Source organism: Taudactylus pleione, unplaced genomic scaffold (assembly GCF_031769625.1).
Source record: "Taudactylus pleione unplaced genomic scaffold, aTauple2 ptg000005l, whole genome shotgun sequence".
Taxonomy (NCBI): Eukaryota; Metazoa; Chordata; class Amphibia; order Anura; family Myobatrachidae; genus Taudactylus; species Taudactylus pleione.
The window spans coordinates 23,568,672-23,588,070 of NW_028284408.1; the positions used below are offsets into that span (position 1 = coordinate 23,568,672).

Below are 19,399 nucleotides of genomic sequence, written 5' to 3' on the forward strand. Positions count from 1 at the left end.
GCCTCCAGCCATAGAAACACTGGTCTATGTGAGTGGCATCACAGGAGAAACATAAGTATATGTGCCAGGGGCTGTGCTTTTGTACAATGAGAATAAAAAGCAACAAAATACATTTTGTGTATCTGGCTACAGGAAGAACCTTTTCTGCTTGTTGCTATAAGACATTAATACAATTATTTGGCACTTAGATATCCATGGATCCATAATTATAACCACATTGTAGCAGCGAGAGGTGGACCTGAAATGAGAGAGAAATGGAAGGAGGAGTAAATGGAAGAGAGGGAGGGAAGTGGAGTCTCTGGGTGATGGAAAGCTATGAGCACAGTCAGGCAGATCAACAGAGGATGCAAAGTCTGCCTTTGCTATAAAAGAGATTTTGAGAGTGCAGCTCAGGGCTATATATGCCCCTTCTATGTCTTTTTCTGACTCCAGTGCCACATTTCTTCTGAATGAGGTAACCATTTCTTCACTGCCTTGGAGGGACGGTTGGGGTTGATGTGTGTTGGGGGCTGAAAGAGGATTATCTCTTGGTATAGAGCTCTCTTTTTGGGATGTGCAGTGAGCCATATCGTGCATAGGGCTTTTTACAAATGTTTCCTTCTTGAGCTCAATAAAGAAAATGAAGTAAGACAGGGAAACAATAGTATGGAAAGTATTTCATAAAAGATTGTTCAGAAAATCCAGCTCATCATGAGGTAATTATGTGATTGGCTGGTAACACTGAGGGTTACAAATTGATGTAGCGGTAAATGAAAATAAATGTTATTCTAGTGCAATAGATTAGGATTAAAAGACACACTGGGATTCTGTAAACCATTCCTGATTGGGGGGGAAATTACTAATTGTCCTTACTAGCAAGGATAGGGTTACTGATGGTGTCAGATAGACCTGAGGTGACAACCTAAGCACACGCATCACACATATGGAAAAAAAAATAATATATATATATACACATACACGAAAGCATATCTACATATACAGATAGCTATATACACATATAGGCATGCATATATATATATATATATGTGTATATCTATATATACATGTGTGTACATCTGCTTGTGTATGTATGTATATATATATATATATATATATATATATATATATATATATATACACTCAAAAGCATGTATGTGTGAGTGCGTGGTGTGTGTTTGTACCTGTGCGTTATATATAAATGTTTGCATAATTGATGTAAAACTATATATAAATGATGTAAACACACACACACATATAAATAAAAATACATATGTATGTATATATATATATATATATATATATGCATAATATGTGTGTGTTGGTTTCAAAATACACATTGTGATAAGGGATAGATGACAGAGGGCTTGAGATATGGAACAAATTAACTTGATTTAGTAGTCTGTGTATAGCGTTGACAGAAATAGAGAATGAAAATACAGTAATCAGGCATGACTGACTCTGGGAGAGCAGTGATGAGATGGCACAGTACTATGCTGTTGAATTATTTTAACTGTTGATTACTGGATGCCTAACCATGTCTATATGTACATTGGATGATTTGATTGTCTGCCCGCTACACTTTTTCTAATTAGCTGACCTGATGCTTCATGGTTTTAACCAATAGTGATACTTTACCACCCCACCATCCTTTGATTTGACACCAGACCATCCTGATGTTGTATAACTCTGATCTTCGACAATGTGGCCTATGGAAACTAAACTGTTTAGTTATTTGTTTTTTTTATTATTATTTATCACAACCTACAAATCATAATTGTAAGGCCATGGTAGTAATAGTAATTGCTTTGCCAACAAAATTGTTGATTTTAGGAACCCTGTTCAATTAAATGATTTCCTGAAACTGTTTATTTTCCCTTCCTAAGCATGTAACATGACCTTGTGTGGTGTAAGAGCCATGAATAAAATGTTTACCCATTATAGCTTAGTCACCCAGGCTAGTCATAGTATTTTCTATGGCAGATTTATGACTGTATGTAGTACCCTTATTTTCATTTGGGTTGTTATTTTATGAAAAAGAAGATTTTCATTTGTCTTTAACCCTAAATGGATATAATTAATAAAATAGTGCAACATGGCTTTATTTAAATGACTAGTCACCCTAAAAACAGAGTTACATTATTTAAAGCTGACCTTTATAGAGAAACTCAGAAGACCTGTTTGGTAGTTACCATAGCAACATAAATAATAATGCCTAGAGAAGGGGGTGTGGATAGTAATACACATATTGTGGCCTTAATCTGTCATATATTGTGTTGCATCAATCGTTGTTATTTTTCCTATTATTTTGTGTATGGGATTAATTATTATGCTGTTTCAAATCTTGGATGTATTTTATTATCATTATTGAGGACTATAGTGTTGCTGATAAGACAACTTTAGGAGACCAACTAGTAATATTTAATTTATGGGTAGCTGTAGAGCATTGCCACCTGAGGCGTGATTCTGAGTAGCGCACAAGTCCGAAAGCAACTAGCGATATTTAGCACACCGTGCTGGCATCGCAGGCTGCGTACACATCTTTAATAACTTATCGACTATCTAGCTTGTATGCATCTCGACCATTTCTCTGAGATGACTGAATGGGTGTTACTGAGTGACAACCGAGCGGCAATGGGGCATGTAGCAAGAACCATGACCTACACTGAGCAGTGCATATGCACAGTGCATGCCATTTTCAATTGTATCCTGTACATCTAGCATGAGGTAGGTGTAAGTGCTGTTGATAGTGATTATGGTTTCCCTTGCAGTCACAGGGCTGGGGGGCGATGTCATCGAAAAGATGTGTATGGCTCAGAAATCGGGCATATAGTTACATAGGATCGGTGATCACTGTAGGCTTCCGTAATTACAGCTGTATTGTGCGTGACTCACAATCAGGCCCCTAGTGTGAAGGGATGCAGACTCCACCATAATAAGAGTGAATACATACCTTTCCCTATCATGAATAGTAAAAGATTCCCAATGACAGTAAACTCCTTATTAAGTATTCTAATAAAATACATACTATTTTATTCTGTTAAGACACCAGGCGAGACTGATGGATAAGGTCTTCCTTAATTTATTGTCATCTCAACAATAAGGCCAATGCACATGCCTAGTGTCCCAGATAATTCTCCACTGTTTTGAAAAGGCTGGGCTCACACAGAATATAATATGTTTGTAATACAGTTAACTAATATGTCTTCATTTTATATACTAATGTCCTTAATCCACTGGTATCTTCTCATCATTATTCAAATATTCAGGTATTACTCATATTTTAAATAAATAAATAACTTTGATTCAAATTATCTCTCAAATTACCATACAAACTCGCAACACTTATGCTCTGAATTTATTCTTGCCTACAATTGTCTTATATCTTTCTTCATAGAGCCTATTGGACCGTCTTTAGACAAGCTCTCATTCCCAACACTCCACAGAGACAGCTCTGACTTATGTGGTTAATGACTGACCTAAATCTACTTACTTTTAATTCTCCTTAACCTCTATGCAGCTTTTGACCTGGTTGACCACTGATCTCATACAAACCTGGCATTTCCTAGGTTTTTGGACCACTGACCAAATCTGGTTTTCATATCCTCCTTATCAAACTTTTCCTTCAGGGTTCCTTTCTCTGCGTCCTCCTCTCTGCTTCCACAAGGCTTGGTCTTAGATCATCTACTCTTCTCGCCAGTGGCGTAACTAGAGTATTTGAAGCCCAGGACAAGGTAAAAAAATGAAACCCCCCACCCCAAAGTATGTACGTGTACCAAAAAAGTGGTCGTGGTCACATGTCACAAGGGGCGTGGCCATTGGAAAACGGGGGCATGTCAACATGACACACCACCGTTTCTTGTCACTCTGGGAACATTCCTTTCCATATGCACTTTAATGCCCCTCTTGCAATGCCCACTGAAGTAGTGCCCCTCTTGCAATGCCCACTGAAGTAGTGCCCCTTATGCAATGTACCCAGTAGCAGTGCCTGTAATGCAGTGCCCCCTATACAGTGTCCCCAGTAGTGCACCCTTATACAGGGCCCCCAGTAATGCACCCTTATACAGTGCCCCCAGTAGTGCCACTTATACAGTGCCCCCAGTAGTGCCCCTTATACAGAGCTCCCAGTAGTACCACTTATACAGTGCCGCTAGTAGTGGTCCCCCCTATGCAGTGCTCCCAGTAGTGCCCCTTATACAGTGCCCCCAACAGTGGTACCCCCTATGCAGTGCCCCTTATATAGTGTCCCCAGTATTAGTCCTCCCTATGCAGTGTCTCCAGTAGTGCCCCTTATACAGTGCCCCCAGTAGTGGTACCCCCTATGCAGTGCCCTTTATACAGTGCACCCAGTATTAGTCCCCCCTATGCAGTGCCCCCAGTAGTGGTTCCCCCCTAGGCAGGGCCCCTAGTAGCAGTCCCCTCTATGCAGTGCGCCCAGTAGTACCCCTTATATAGCGCCCCCAGTAGTATTCCCCCCTATGTAGTGCCCCTTATATAGTGCCCCCAGTAGTAGTCCTCCGTATGCAGTGTCCCCAGTAGTGGTCCCCCATATGCAGTGCCCCCAGTGGTGCTCCTTATATTGTGCCCCCAGTAGTAGTCCTCCCTATGCAGTGCCCCCAGTAGTGTCCCTTTTAGAGTTCCCCCAGTAGTATTCCCCCCTATGCAGTGCCCCTTATATAGTGCCCCCAGTAGTATTCCCACCTATGCAGTGCCCCCAGGAGCAGTCCCCCCTATGCAGTGCCCCCTGTAGTGGTTCCCCCTATGCAGTGCCCCCAGTATTGCCCCCAGTCATAATCAACCCTATGCAGTGCCCTCAGTAGTGGTTCCCCCTATGCAGTGTCTCCAGTAATGGCCCCCCTATGCAGTGCAAGTGCCCCTTACATATATAAGGACAAGGACTCACAGAAATAAAAATAATAAAAACACTTATTTTTTATTTTGTTTATATTATGTCTCTTGGAAAACAAATAAATCCCCGCTCCTGTGTCTGCCACCGTCTGCTCCTCTGTCCTCCCGGACCGCTCTGCACTATTGGAGAGACGTCATGACATCATGATGTCTCTCCCATCACCCACTGTGGGGGAGCTGGAAGGTGGAGCTCATGAGTGAGCTCCAGCCTGGCTCCGGCAGTGGGCGCAGCAGCCAATGAGAGTCTGTCTGACTCTCATTGGCTGCCAAAACATACACTCAGTCACCGGGTAGCTCCGGAGGAGGTGTTTGTTACTGTGTAGTGCGGACCGCACCCCGTGCAGCCGCACTACACTGACCAGCCCACGGGGGTCAGCGACTGGTGGCCCCCCCCGTGGGCACCACCAGCTGTACTCGACACCCCCTAGATACGCCACTGCTTCTCGCTCTATATCATGTCTCTTGAAAAACAAATAACTTCCTTTGGACTTCTGTATCATCTCTATGCAAATGTTATCTAAGTTATCTATGTCTGGATCTCTCACCATATGTGTTGGCCCACGTTACTGAAAGTCTTTCTGAAATTTCATCTTTAAAGTCTTCTCACAACTTTAAACTAATTTTTTTAGAATTTCAGGTAATAATCTTTCTACCAATAAAAAAGAAGCTACTTACCTGACATATTCACCTCTGTTGGCAACATGACAACAATCCCACCCATCAAGTTGCCTGGCTGTAATGCTTTATAAATGTATCACTGCGCTTATACACGCCAAAGAAAATGTTGTTTTCAGGTATTTGTTGTTTTGTGTCATAAATCACAATAGGCTTCTCTCATGTAAAAAAAATTATAACATTTATTAAATAATACTAGTACCATATAATAGGATTGTTCCGCCACACATAACATCTGATAAATGTAAGTTTCAAATACTGTAGGTGTTTACGCCTCCTTGTTTGTCTGACGGGGAAATGCCTCCAATATTGTACAGACTCCAAGGGGTATAATATATTTCATGCTGCCGTTACTAAAAAGGGCTGACCAGCGCAACTGCCAGCTGTGCCGTGGCTTTGTTAGTTCTCAGTGCGCACTGAAGTGTGTCCATACCAGTGGAAAAAGAAACAATCTTTCCTTGTGAAATAAAGTCCAGTGGTACCGTAGTGAGTGGTCTTTACTTGAAAAGTGACAGCATGGGGATACCACTCAATGTGTTACGTTCTCTAAAGGAGAACTTTTTCAAGAACTTCAAGGTCTTGGAAACCTGGTACTTATGCTACTGGTGGAGACTCTCACGCCTCTTGCAATTTTTCCAACTTTGCATATTGCATTTATCGTAGTGAACACAATTTAAGCATGTGTATTTGAACGTAAGTATGCTCAAACTCAGCATCAGCATGTTCCTTTCACACATTACAGTAAGTACTGCAATTCCCTTCCTGGTGATCCTTTTCTTTTTTTTTTTTTAATGCAAACTGTTTTTATTGAAAGACGACAAGGTACATCTCAATGGAATACAAAAAATGAAGTGGATATAGATACTAACAATAAGTTATTCCATTTTGAATAATACAAACAGACATAATACAATAGTAAATTAACACAAAAATTACAATAAATTAATAAACCAATAAACAGAAAAAAGAAAAATAAATAGTAAGAGTAAAAAGAATAAACAAGACAAGAAAAAAGACAAGAAAAAGGGAGGGAAGTCAGAGGGGAAGTAGGGAATGATCGGTGGAAAAAGAGAGTAGTCGAGGCGGACAGTTTATCAGTGCTTCATAAAGGGCTCAGGTATACGCTTGTTAGTGGCCCCACAAAAAAAACATATCTGAGTCAAGAATCACACATTCACCCCTACCATCTGTTTTGAATGTAGTATATAGACAATCTTTTTCTATATAACATTCTTCTGCTGCTCCTTTGCTCTCATAGGTCCTACATTGGCTGCCTGTACTTCACCAGATCCAGTATAAAATCATACTTGCCTACCCTCCCGATTTGGTTGGGAGCCTCCCGAAAATCGGGTGCCGCTCCCGACCTCCCGGGTAGGCAGGCAAGCCTCCCGGGCACCAGCGGCTCGTCCACCCCCCCCTGCACTTACTATAAAAATCCCGGCAGCGGAGGGGCCAGTGACGCGATTTGCGCTGAATTGCGTCATCACGGCCCCACCACCCGCCTCACAATGTCTTTAAAAACGGCATTGTGAAGAGGGGGCGGAGCCACGATGACGCGATCGCGATACCACGCCCCCATGCTCAGCCCCAAAATGATCGTCACCGCCGGGCCACACCCCCTTTTTGCCGCGACCCGCCCCCGCCAAGAAAGCCCGACAGCTCTCTCCCGGAAGGAGGGAGTGAAATGTCTACATGTATGTATAAAATACTTCTACTAACATGCGAAGCAAAACAAAAGTGCACCAACATACAGTATTGCTCTTGGCTTGTCTTATAATATCTGCCAACTCAAACCTTCTTATTTACACTTAGGGACCCATTTTGACTTAGTTGTATTTTAATTGTGGAAGAGGCAATCTAATAATAACTTTTTAGGAACTGTGGGGGAGATTATAAAGGGGCGATGTGGGGGTTTAGTGGTATCAGTGCACGTTATGTGCGCTAATACCGCTTCTCCCCCTGTATTAATGTAGAGCTGGGTGTTAAATGACAGCCCCATCATTATCGGCGCTGATATCTACAAGATAGCGGGCCGATGTGCCACTCAATGTATGACAGGTCAGTGGCACTGACCGTTCCGACATCTCCCGAGAGGTAAAACACAGCGCATCAGTACTAGGCTAATGCACTGTGGGCTCCATCAGGGATCACCAGAGGGAGGAGCTTTCACTACCTCACTCTGGCAGACAAGAGGTTCATACGTTTCATCAGTAGTGCTTCCTGCGTCATATTGTCCCCGTCCCCTCCCCGTTTACCCGTGATTCACGGCATTATCCTTCCCATAGTGCCCACTTTGCTAGGAAGTGGGCAGGTTGCAGGAAGGCCGTCTACTCTTCGGGAGAGTAGGCAAGTATGATTTGGACTACTAGAAGGAAAGAATATTCTCATTGGATTTATAAGGTGGTTAAGGGGTGATGTGGGAGCATTGTATTTAATCACACGTTATATGCACTACATGTCATGCAAACATCAGATACACTTGCACCCATTTTGTTTATCATTTTTTTTGATAGTTAAATAGGCATCACTATTATGCTTGAAAAAAAGGCAACACTCAAATATAACAGGTATAACTCGCCCTCCCATCTTTAATAAGAAAAATCTATAAATACGCGCTCAAATTTATATATCACAAGCAATGAGCGAAGCGGCATCAGCCTAAGTGATGAATGCACAACCAGCCAATTAGAAGTCCTGGGGACCGACAATAGCATCATCACCTGTGTGTAATTGCATCTGTCTTCATGGACCTGCTACTGTTCTCAATTAGGCAAACATACCCTGTGCCTGGTCTATGTAAGACAACTCCTCCATCTCTCCCCTTCCCCCTTCCCTCCCCACCCCCATCTCCCCTCTTTAGTCAAAATCAGATGTAAGAGACACACATTTGACCCAATCTGCATAGGCACAAATACATTCAACACGTATGCATTCCATACATTACTAGGTTTTCTTTCCAACCAGCCAACTGGTTGAAAAAATAATTTTAAGGTGTATGGCCAATTTTAGTATGGACACGTATGTATTTTTTGTGTGTTTAGGTGACTTATGAAGGAAGTGTGTATGGGTATTACTGTACCTTTATGTGGGTATTGCAATGTAACTCAGGTGACATCTATAAGTAGGCTAGTTGATTAGGGCATATTTATTGCATTTTTTCAGAATTTTTGTAATAAGTTGGGGGTTTCTGTAGGCAGGTATATATTATTGTCCCTCCCTAATACTGCCTACTGTAGGGGCGTGCAGATGCGGTACACTAAAGACGTGTCAAAGCAAAATACATCCAAGTTGACCACCTATTTGGAGGGTCATGCCTTGTAGTAGCCCCCTGGTGCAAGCTGTGAGAGGATGATGATAGCGCCAGGGTGCGTTTCATTTACCTAACCCATCTAAGACACACCCATTTCATAGGTGCCTACCTTTAATTTCTCCTCCCCGGAAGATGTCCGGGGAGGAGAAGCAAGTGAGTTGTGATGGGGACGGGGCCTGACGGTTCACGTCATTAAGCCCCGCCCCCTTTGTGGGAAATAATCACGATTGGCGCACATTTACTAAGGGGAAAGGGCAAAATTATGCGATTCATGAAGAATCGCGTCATTAAGCCCCGACCCCTACACAGGAACCCGCGATCGCCGCGGAAATTCTCCCCATTCTGCCCACTTCACTAGTAAGTGGGTAGAATGTGGGAGAAGTGCCTACCTTCCAGGGGTGCGGGGGGTTACCCGAAAAATTGGGTAGGCATGTATGACCTATTTATGCAAGTGTAGTATAACTGCAGCTGCTGTGATATATTAGCAGGATTACAGTGTGCTAAATATTCTATTTGTTAAAATAAATAAAGCATGTTTCCTACTCCTTTTGAGAAGGGGAAGACTGCTGAGATGTTTATTAGTGTGGACTTTAAAAAAGTGAAACTATTATATTTGCGTCTAGTTTTATTTCCATTTAACATGCTCCAAGCGACTTAGGTACTTGATATCTACACTTGTCGGCCGTGTCATGTAATGTGTATGATTTGTGTACTGGGCTTTTCAGTATCTGTGTGAAGCCTCCTGTCATATTCACGCTGCTTCTGCTCTTATTACTTGAATAGCGAGGGAGGCATATTTGCTGCCTTTGCAAAAATTGGTCATATCTCACATTTATATTGCATCCAGCTCTGAATAGTCCTTAATGACTTTTCCTACCCTTTAAATGTCTTTTAAAAAAGTCACATTGATGTAGACTTTTCAGGTGTATTTTGAACCATCTAACCGAAAGCTTTTCTAGAACAAGCAAACGTCACGTATCTAAAATAGAAAGTGCTTATGTGCCTTCACTGTCATGATTCATTTAATACATGAAGCTGAACTGAGTAGTATTTATTTTACTGGAAAAAAAGAGAGATGTTATTTAATACAGTTGGTGGTCAGGTTGGGCTGTAGAGTGACTGGTATCCCTGCGTATCGCAATGCAAGGGGCACATTGATGTCCCAGAGGCATTTTCAAAGAGGCTATAATGTGGGTGTGCAATTTTATATAAATAAACACTGAATAACAATAACAACACTGAATACTACTACCACTAATAATAATCTAACAATATACACAATACACTCTGGGCCTGATTCAGACCCGAACGCTCTGACCAGAGCGCTCGCTCTGAATCAGGGCCCTCCTCCATGAAAATGGAGCGTCCTCCTGGACGCTCGCATAGCTGTGGGTGACCACCCACAGCTTATGCGAGTGTCCATGATGATGGTTGCGATGGTCAAGACCATCGCGACCATCGGGCATGCGACGGAGACCCTGCGGTAGGTTCTTGCTGCCGCAAGCCCTGGAGTGATTTTGGCTCTATCAGAGCCAAAATCACTCCCACTGACATCACTAGTGATGTCAGTGGGGCCGGCTTCAGATGGTAGGCGTTCCCATGGGAACGCCTCCGTCTGGCAGGCATGCCCCCGGCACGCCCACCAAAGGGGGCGTGCTGTCAATCAACAACGACAGCACGCCCCCTTTGGTGCGAGACCCGGAGCGACGGAGAGCCGGTCGCTATCCGGGTCTCGCACATGCGCACGACGGAGCTCCCTCCATCGTGCGCATGTGCAGTGGGGCAACATCGACCTGCTCGCGAGCGGGTCTGAATGACCCCCTCTATTAATAAAGTTGCTGGATTGTTGATATTCTAGTTAATGGAATTTTGTAGTACTAGCATATTGCACCATTTTTTGATGTAGTATAAATTGTTAAAGACAATATAGAAACTTTGGGGCTCATTTACTAACATTGCATCTAGCGGCAACATTTTCTCTGAATTGCAGCGACCAATCAGCAGTTAACTTTTTTACCTGTCAAGTACAAGTACTGTATAACTGAGTCCTTTTTGTATGTATTGAAATTGAATTGTGCGATGTGTTGGGGATCGGCTGTTATGTGTTTCATGCACTGCCTGGATCTGAATTCAAAGAAATGTCAGGAGGTCCTGGCAGTGTGGTCCCCTTATACCCCTTTTCCACCAAACAAAGAACCCGGGTTATTGCTGGGACAACTAGGGGCGACGTTTGGTGTAAAAGGTCTAAGAAAAATAACCCGGGTAACAGCACGACCTATGTTATCCGACCCAGCTCACGCTAAAAGCCGCTGATTGGAACCTCTGGTGCGCTTAGAGATTATCATCTACAAGCACCCTGCAGAGCTCACAGCATGGCTACCTGGACACACGCAGTGGTGAAGGAGCTGTTGGCTATAAGGAACTCCGGGCTACACAGTCAGTGGCGTAACTATAGAAGGTGCAGGGGGTGCGCTTGCTATGGGGCCCGGCAGCTTAGAGAGTCCGCCAGCCCAGCAAGCGTCCCCCTGAACCCTCTGTAGCACAGCCGGCCAAGTTGCTGGTGCAGTTGGAAACGCTGGTCTCTGAAGCGATCAGAGACTAAAAACACCTCTGATCGCTTCAGTGGCCAGCATTCCCAGTGATGCGGTGCGCGGGTGACCGTCACCCGCGATGAGAGGATCCTGCGTCTGCTGCTGGATCTTGTCAGATCCAGTCAGCGGCAGCGTCTACACGGGGAGCTGACGGCGTGGACTGGAGCGTGAAGAGAGGTACAGTAAGTACTGCATGGGGGAGGGGGGCCACAGCATAAGAGCCAGTACTAGGGGCATTAATGAGGACTTAGCATAAGCGGCCCTACTATGGGCATTACTGGGGGAATGGCATTAGGGGCATTAATGGGGGAATGGCATTAAGGGCATTACTTGGGGCACAACATAAAGGGGCACTACTGGGGGCACTGCATAATGGGCACTACTGGGGGCACTGCATAATGAGCTTTAATACAGGGGGCACTGCATAAGGGGCTCTTATACAGGAGGCATTGCATAATGGGCACAACTACAGGGGCATTGTATAATGGGCACTGCATAATGGGCACAACTACAGGGGGTATTGCATATTTAGCACAACTACAGGGGCACTGTATAGGTAGACCTATAGGGGCCCAGAGGAAATCTTGCTATGGGGCCCCCATACCTCTGGGTACGCCCCTGTACACAGTGGTAACTCGTTGCCCATGATTGATGCAATGTAGTGAGCAGTCACCACCCTCTCTTTATGACCTCACCTTTGTGAGCCTGAAAAAAGACAATTTCTAATAATTCAATGTGAATGGGGCTGACCTGGGTATGACACGGATTGGAACAGTGCTTGGAAACCTGGGACGGACATGGCATTTGGTTGGAAAAGGGGTATTAGAGATCAATGTTTTCTGTTAACAGATCTGTTCAACTTACGGTCACCACACAGTAAATGCAGCTGAACACTAATACCCCTTGTAGATCAAAATGCTGGGATGCACCCAGGATTTCATGCGACCCAGCTCAGACCCCTTTCAGAAAGGTGGCTTATTCCCAGGTCGGCCACGTCACTGCACACCCGTGGAGTGCCGGCACTTGGAGACGCCAGTTCTTTCTATGCTGTAAATGGGTCCCGGGTCGGATGACCCGGGTTACACATTTACCCTGCTCTGCGACCCGAATAGTTCCCGGGTTCAACCCTTATAACTACTCAGGTTGAAATGCAGGTGTCACGAACCTGGGCTGACTCGCAGATACAACAATCTGGATCAGCTGGTTGTGACGCCGGCGCACCGCAGTCACTTACCAGAATACACGATTCTTCTGCCACCGCGCAAACTGTTCTCCGGAGGTCTGCGATCTCCAAACAGTATAATAATAAATCACATTCAAATTGCACACAGATATGTAGCATGGGCCTCACCGGCTCTCAAGTTCAATAATTATCATGGAGAATATGTTAGATCAAATGTGTTTAATCCAAATAATATATTTGCAAGGCTTAGTTACAAAAATATGACACACAGATTATAATGCAAAGTTTCTAAAATAAAAGAGAAATAACTAAGACAACTCACAATAAAGTTTTTAGCACTACTGATGGGGTGGGGGATTTCACCCACAAGAATATCCTGGTGCACTTCCGTCTGATCCCCAATGTGTGAACCTTGAATGCTGGTTGGCATTCCTTTTTATAGATCTCTAATTTTGTTCCTCCTTAAAAAGGTTCTCCCTAACAGGTCAGCAGGGTTTGAGATCAATAGAGGGTCTCTGTGCTCCAATACAGGGTAACCTGGTCAAACCAACAGGGTCCCTGCTTTAAAGATATGTGACTACATAACTCACTCTTCAACTTTCCCCTTCCTGGATCAAAGTAACCATTAGAATCCTTGTCTCAGCCTCTATAGCAGAACTCAGACTCATACAAGAATCTTTAGATGTGAGGTAATGAACCTTGCTTTAACAGGAGGTCTGGTTCTCTAAAACTGAAGGATCCATCTCCTCTCCAAACTTTATGGCTTGTGGAGCTATGAGATGGTTATCTCGAATTCTGGTTTCAGGAAGACAGGAATTGCTCCTTCTTCCCAAGTCTGTTATAGCACAGGTCAAAAAGAGGACACACAAAACCAGATCACATTTGAATACAATTTATTTATTTTTATTTATTAACAGTTTCTTATATAGCGCAGCATATTCCGTTGCGCTTTACAATAAAGTTTTTAGCACTACTGATGGGGTGGGGGATTTCACCCACAAGAATATCCTGGTGCACTTCCGTCTGATCCCCAATGTGTGAACCTTGAATGCTGGTTGGCATTCCTTTTTATAGATCTCTAATTTTGTTCCTCCTTAAAAAGGTTCTCCCTAACAGGTCAGCAGGGTTTGAGATCAATAGAGGGTCTCTGTATATATATATATATATAGATACAATATATATATATATACTCTCGCATGGAATCATTTCTGGCAATTATGCCTGAGATTAAATGTCACACCTCCCAGTGAAAATGGACACAGGAGAGATAGGGATCTACCTATAACATTATCTCCTGAGGCCCGGCAACCTTGTGCTCTTCTTGTCTGGAGAGCCCATCTGCATTACCATGTTCTGCACCCTTTCTATGCTGGATGGTAAAATTATACTGTTGTACTCCACCTCAGAAGTTTACTATTATCCCCGGAGACCCTGTGCAACCAGCTGAGGGGGTTATGATCAGTAATGGCAGTGAAGTACCTTCCATATTGGTGTGCCTGAAGCTTCTGGAGAGACCACACAATTGCCAAACATTCTCTCTCAATGGTGGCATATGCCACTTCCTGGGAAAGTTCATTCCTACTTAAGAAAATTACAGGATGCTCATCCTCCTGCTCATTTACCTGGCTTAGCACAGTGCTCAGCCCATAATTGGAGGTGTCTGTCTGCACTATGAACCTTTGTTTAAAATCAGGGGCCTGCAGCACAGGGGACTGGGTGAGAGCCGACTTTAAAGCCACAAAGGCACTCTCACAGTCTTCTGTTCAGTCGACCACCTGAGGTAATTTATTTTTGTAAGATCTGTCAGAGGCTTGGCAAGGGTACTGTAGTGGGGTACAAACTTACGGTAGTACCCAGCAGTACCTAGAAAAGACATGAACTGCTTCTTAGTCTTAGGGGTAGGCCATGCAGCAATAGCCTCCACCTTGCTTGACTCTGGACAGAGGGTACTTCCTCCTACTCTGTGCCCCAAGTACAGTCCCTTATGCATGTCAAGCAGGCACTTGTCTGGTTTGATCGTCAAACCTGCCCTGGTGATTCGGCCTAACACACTATTCAGATGGATCAGGTGTTCCTCCCAGGTCTGGCTGAACACTGCAATGTCATCCAGGTAGGCAACTGCATGTCCCTCCTGGCCTTCCAGAAGGTCATCAACCAGGCGCTGAAAAGACGTAGGTGCATTCTTCATCCCAAAGGGCATGACTTGAAACTCGAACAGCCCAAATGGGGTGATGAATGTGGACCGCTCACGGGCCTCGAGTGACAGCGGGATCTGCCAGTACCCCCTACTGAGATCCATGATAGTGATATAACGGGCCGGGGAAAGCTGACCTAGTAGTTCATCTATCCTGGGAATGGGATAGGCATCAAATACAGTGGCATCATTTAACCTATAATCCACACAGAACCTTGTAAGTCCACACTTCTTTGGGACTAGTACCACTGGGGCAGCCCATGAACTGTGAGACCTTTGAATCACCTCTAGCTGGAGCATCTCATCAATTTCCCTTTTCATTGCATCCAGCACTTCTTGGGAAGTATGATATGCTGGCTGTCTGAGGGTGGTCTGATTACCTGTGTTTACATGATGTGTAACCAAAGTGTCTTTCCAGGCTTTCCTGTGAAATGGGATTGAAAGGGCTGTATGGTGTTAGCTAGCTGTTCTAACTGCACGTCATACAGCTCTGTCCTGTAGTGGGCATTTGCCAGTGACCCCCCTCTTTTGCAGCAGCTGCCAGATCTAGTAAGTGGTCGGGTTCCTGATCACTCTCAGGCAAGCTACACACAGCTAACACACATGTCCCTCTGTCATGGTACTTTTTGAGCATATTGATGTGGTATATCTTCTTTCTCTTATGTCCATCCCCCTTTTCCACTACATAATTGACATCATTGAGGCGCTGCACTATTATGTAGGGGCTCCGGTCATACCAAAGTTTTGTTTTGCCTGTGCAGCCTTCAGGTTGCTCTGTGCCATTCCCTTTAGGGACTGCATCTTCTCCCTGAACTGCATGACATAGCGTACTACTGATGTTTCAGGGGTGTTCAATTTTCCTTCCCATTCTTCTCTGACTAAATCCAAGGGGCCACGCACCCGGCACCCATACAGGAGTTCAAAGGGTGAGAAGCCAGTTGGTTCTTGCGGTATCTCTCGGTAAGCAAATAGGAGGTACAGAAAGAATTTCTCCCAGTCTCTTCCCTGGGACTCCACAAAAGTCCGCAACATTTGTTTCAGGGTGGTATTAAAATGTTCGGCTAACCCATTACTGGCTGGATGATAGGTCGATGTAATTAGATGATTCACCTGCATCCTCTGACAGAGACTCTGCATGAGGCTGGACATGGACTGGGTGGGTACCATGGTCAGTTAACATTTCGTTGGGAAACCCCACCTGAGAAAAAATGGTGATAAGCGCTTCTGCTACCTTGTCTGCGCGAATGGAAGAAAGAGCTACAGCTTCTGGGTATCTTGTAGCATAATCCACAACAGTCAGAATTTACTGTTTTCTTGAGCTGCTGGGGATGGCGAGGGGTCCCACAATATCAACCACAACCCTCTCAAAGAGTTCAGATATGATGGGTGGGGAAATGAGACGAGCCCGTCCCACATCACCAGACTTCCCAACTACCTGGCACACATGGAATGAGCGATAGTAATCGTCTGCCTCCCTCCCCATGCCGGGCCAGTAGAACTTATGTATCAACCGGGCCCTGGTTCTTCTCATCCCCAAATGTCCTGATAAGGGGATCTCATGTGCTATTTTCAGGAGCCCATTTCTGTAGATCTGAGGTACTAGAAGCTGCCTTTCAGCACACTCAGCTGGAGGCACGTCTGCGTCCCTTTTTTCCCTATATAGTAGTCCATTTCTCCAAAAATTTCTATCTGATTTACCCTCCAGGCCTGCCTCGTTGATTCTCCCTCTTACAGATTCCACACTGGGGTCTGTTTGCTGTTCTGCTTTGAAAGTAGCACTTCTCATTAGCTGATCAGGGTGAGGAGACAAAATGCGATTTCTGTCCTCCCCCCATCCCAGTCTCTGGGCTGACAGCGTCAACAGGGAAAGAGTGGGGTTGAGGGAAATGAATCTCTAGTGACACACTCTCCCCAGGTGTAGGGGTTAATTCACAGTTACACTGGGCTGCTGCTCTCCGGGTCATTACTACTAATACAGGGACTGCATTGTTGCCTACAGTATTCACCCCAACTCCTGATAATGGTACCGTTGCAATATCATCCATTAAAGTACATTACACAGTTTTTCATTATGATATGCAGTTTGACCCATTTCTGACTGAACAGCCCTGTGGAACTGCAAAGGGTTATCTGCTAGAACAGAACTTTGTACATCACTTATACAATCACATTCATTTGTACTCAGGCTGGGTTGGTCAGCAGGGGTCACCTTGGGAAAAACTGGGTTAGATTGTACCTTTGCATCATTAACAACATCACTCTCAGTTATATATGTAGTGTGCATTTACCTGGTAGCAGGTAAATTGTCCAGCAGCCCAAGATCCCAGATATCTCTCCCAACTCCCCTGTCAAGATACACTCGAGCCATAGGCACCAATGGGTGCACCCCACCCACTCCTCCTACAGCAATAGTCTTCCCTGGAATAATATCCTCTGGACCTACTAGAGCTGGGTGAATGAGAGTCAGGTCTGAGCCTGAGTCCTATTAACCCAAGTGCAACTAAGTGTCCTACCTGGACCGCTTGTAGATGTCCCGGGAGCATCCTTGGGGCCCTTTCACAGAGGATGGTTGACACAGGGCAAATGACACTTAAGTACCACATCTCATTGCAAGTACAACACCTGCAGCCAGTTGCCAAAACAGGTTTTCCCCCTGCCCACCCAAAATGTGCAGCAATAGCTGGTTTTGCAGGGGACTGCGGGTGTGATCCTCCGGGTCATCTCTCTCTCTCCATGCCACTTGTCATGGCATCCCCCAACTCTTCTTCACCACAGAAGCCTGAGTGCTGGTGTACTTGTCTGCCAGGCTGGCAGCCTCCTGAGATATTTTGGGATCCCGATCCAAGACCCACTCTTTGACCTCTACTGGACACAGTGCGAGAAACTGTTCCTGTAGAATGAGGTCCTTTAGTTGGTCCAAGTCTGTCACACGCAATCCCTCAACCTACTGATGCAAAAGGGTTGACAATTATTCTAACAGTCCATAGGTATCAGAGGGACTGCGCTTTGAGTCTCTGAACTTTTGTCGGTAAGCCTCAGGGGTGATGTTGAACCACTGTAACAAGGTTTTCTTAATTGCGGCATAATAGTTGTCCAGTTCTTGGGGAAGGTCTGAGAATGCTTACAACACTTTCCCTCTTAGTCCAGGGGTTAAATAACTGGCCCACTGACTGCAAACTGCCAACAAGTCCTTTCAAAACTCCTAAAGAACGTGTCCAGGTCACCATTCTTTTCCAGCATGGTCATGTCGGGGTCTGTTCTGTCTGGTGTCTCTGCCTGCAGGCTGATTTTGGAGCCTAGCCAGTGCCAGCTGGTATAAGTGCTCCACTTGGTGGTCTGCAGCTTTCCCAGCAGCTGTACGTTCCGCTGCTCCTGTTCTGCAACCTCCCGGGCAGCTTCCCTAGCAGCCTCACTTTCCGTCACTTTCCTGGCTTGGGACTGCTGTATCAGCTGCAGGGGCAACACATTGTTCGTCTCCCCATGTGTTTGTAGGTAATTATCCAGGGCAGTGTCCTCGTTGGAACCAGCAGAGGTATCTAATCTCCGTCTAGAACCTACTGGAGTGTCCAGGGTCTGAGGATTTTCCACAACACAGTTCGTTTCAGCCTAATCCTCGGTGGCACTCTGGCTCTGATCTGCTTCTACGAGTGCTTGGACCAGCTGATCCCAGTTCTTGTTGGTGGTATCAATCTCTCTGGCCTCACATAGGTCACAAAGCTCATGTTTCTTCAGTTGCTTGTACCCAGCAGCCATCCTGGATCTTACTCCTTGCCAAATAAAAATAGAAAAGAAAAAAAGAGAGGGGGGAACAGATAATATTTGCAACTGTATGTCTTTTAAAATATTATAAGCCTTGAGCGTACTCTCTGGTCAATTAGGATGCTGATCCTATCCAGAATCACACAACTAATTGACTTAAGTTCTTATAAGAAAAAAATATCCCACTGCTGCCACCAATTTGTTATGAACCTGGACTGACTAGCAGATACAACAATCTGGATCAGCTGGTTGTGATGCCAGTGCACCGCAGTCACTTACCAAAATACACGATTCTCCAGAGGTCTGCGATCTCCAAACCGATTAATAATAAATCACATTCAAATTACACACAGATATGTAGCATAGGCCTCACCGGCTCACAAGTTCAATAAGAATCACAGAGAATATGCTAGATTAAATGTGCTTAACCAAAATATATTTTCCAGGCTTAGTTACAAAAATATTAATAACATGACACACATATTATAATGCAAATAATTTCAAAAAATAAAAGAGAAATAACTCAGAGTTCCTAAGACAACTCACAATAAAGTTCTTAGCAGTGCTGATGGGGTGGGGATTTCACCCACAAGAATATCCTGGTGCACTCCCAGCACTTCAGTCTGATCACCAATGACTGAACCTTGAATGTTGGTTGTAACTCCTTTTTATAGATCTCTAATTTTGTTCCTTATTAAATAGGTTCATCCTAACAGGTCAGCAGAGTTCGAGATCAATAGAGGGCCTCTGTGTTCCAACACAGGGATACCTGGTCAAACTATATATATATATATATATATATA

The 19,399-nt window shown here is 44.5% G+C and overlaps 1 protein-coding gene across 1 annotated transcript in view; it reads left to right on the forward strand.

Moving 5' to 3' along the window:
• Positions 1-315: 315 nt before the first annotated feature.
• Positions 316-19,399, forward strand: part of CACNB3 (calcium voltage-gated channel auxiliary subunit beta 3) — a 448,023-nt gene continuing 428,939 nt past the window's right edge. The window contains exon 1 of the mRNA XM_088448158.1: positions 316-454. Coding sequence (XP_088304284.1) covers positions 413-454 — 42 coding nt within the window. The 5' untranslated portion in view covers positions 316-412. The remainder of the gene's footprint in view (positions 455-19,399) is intronic.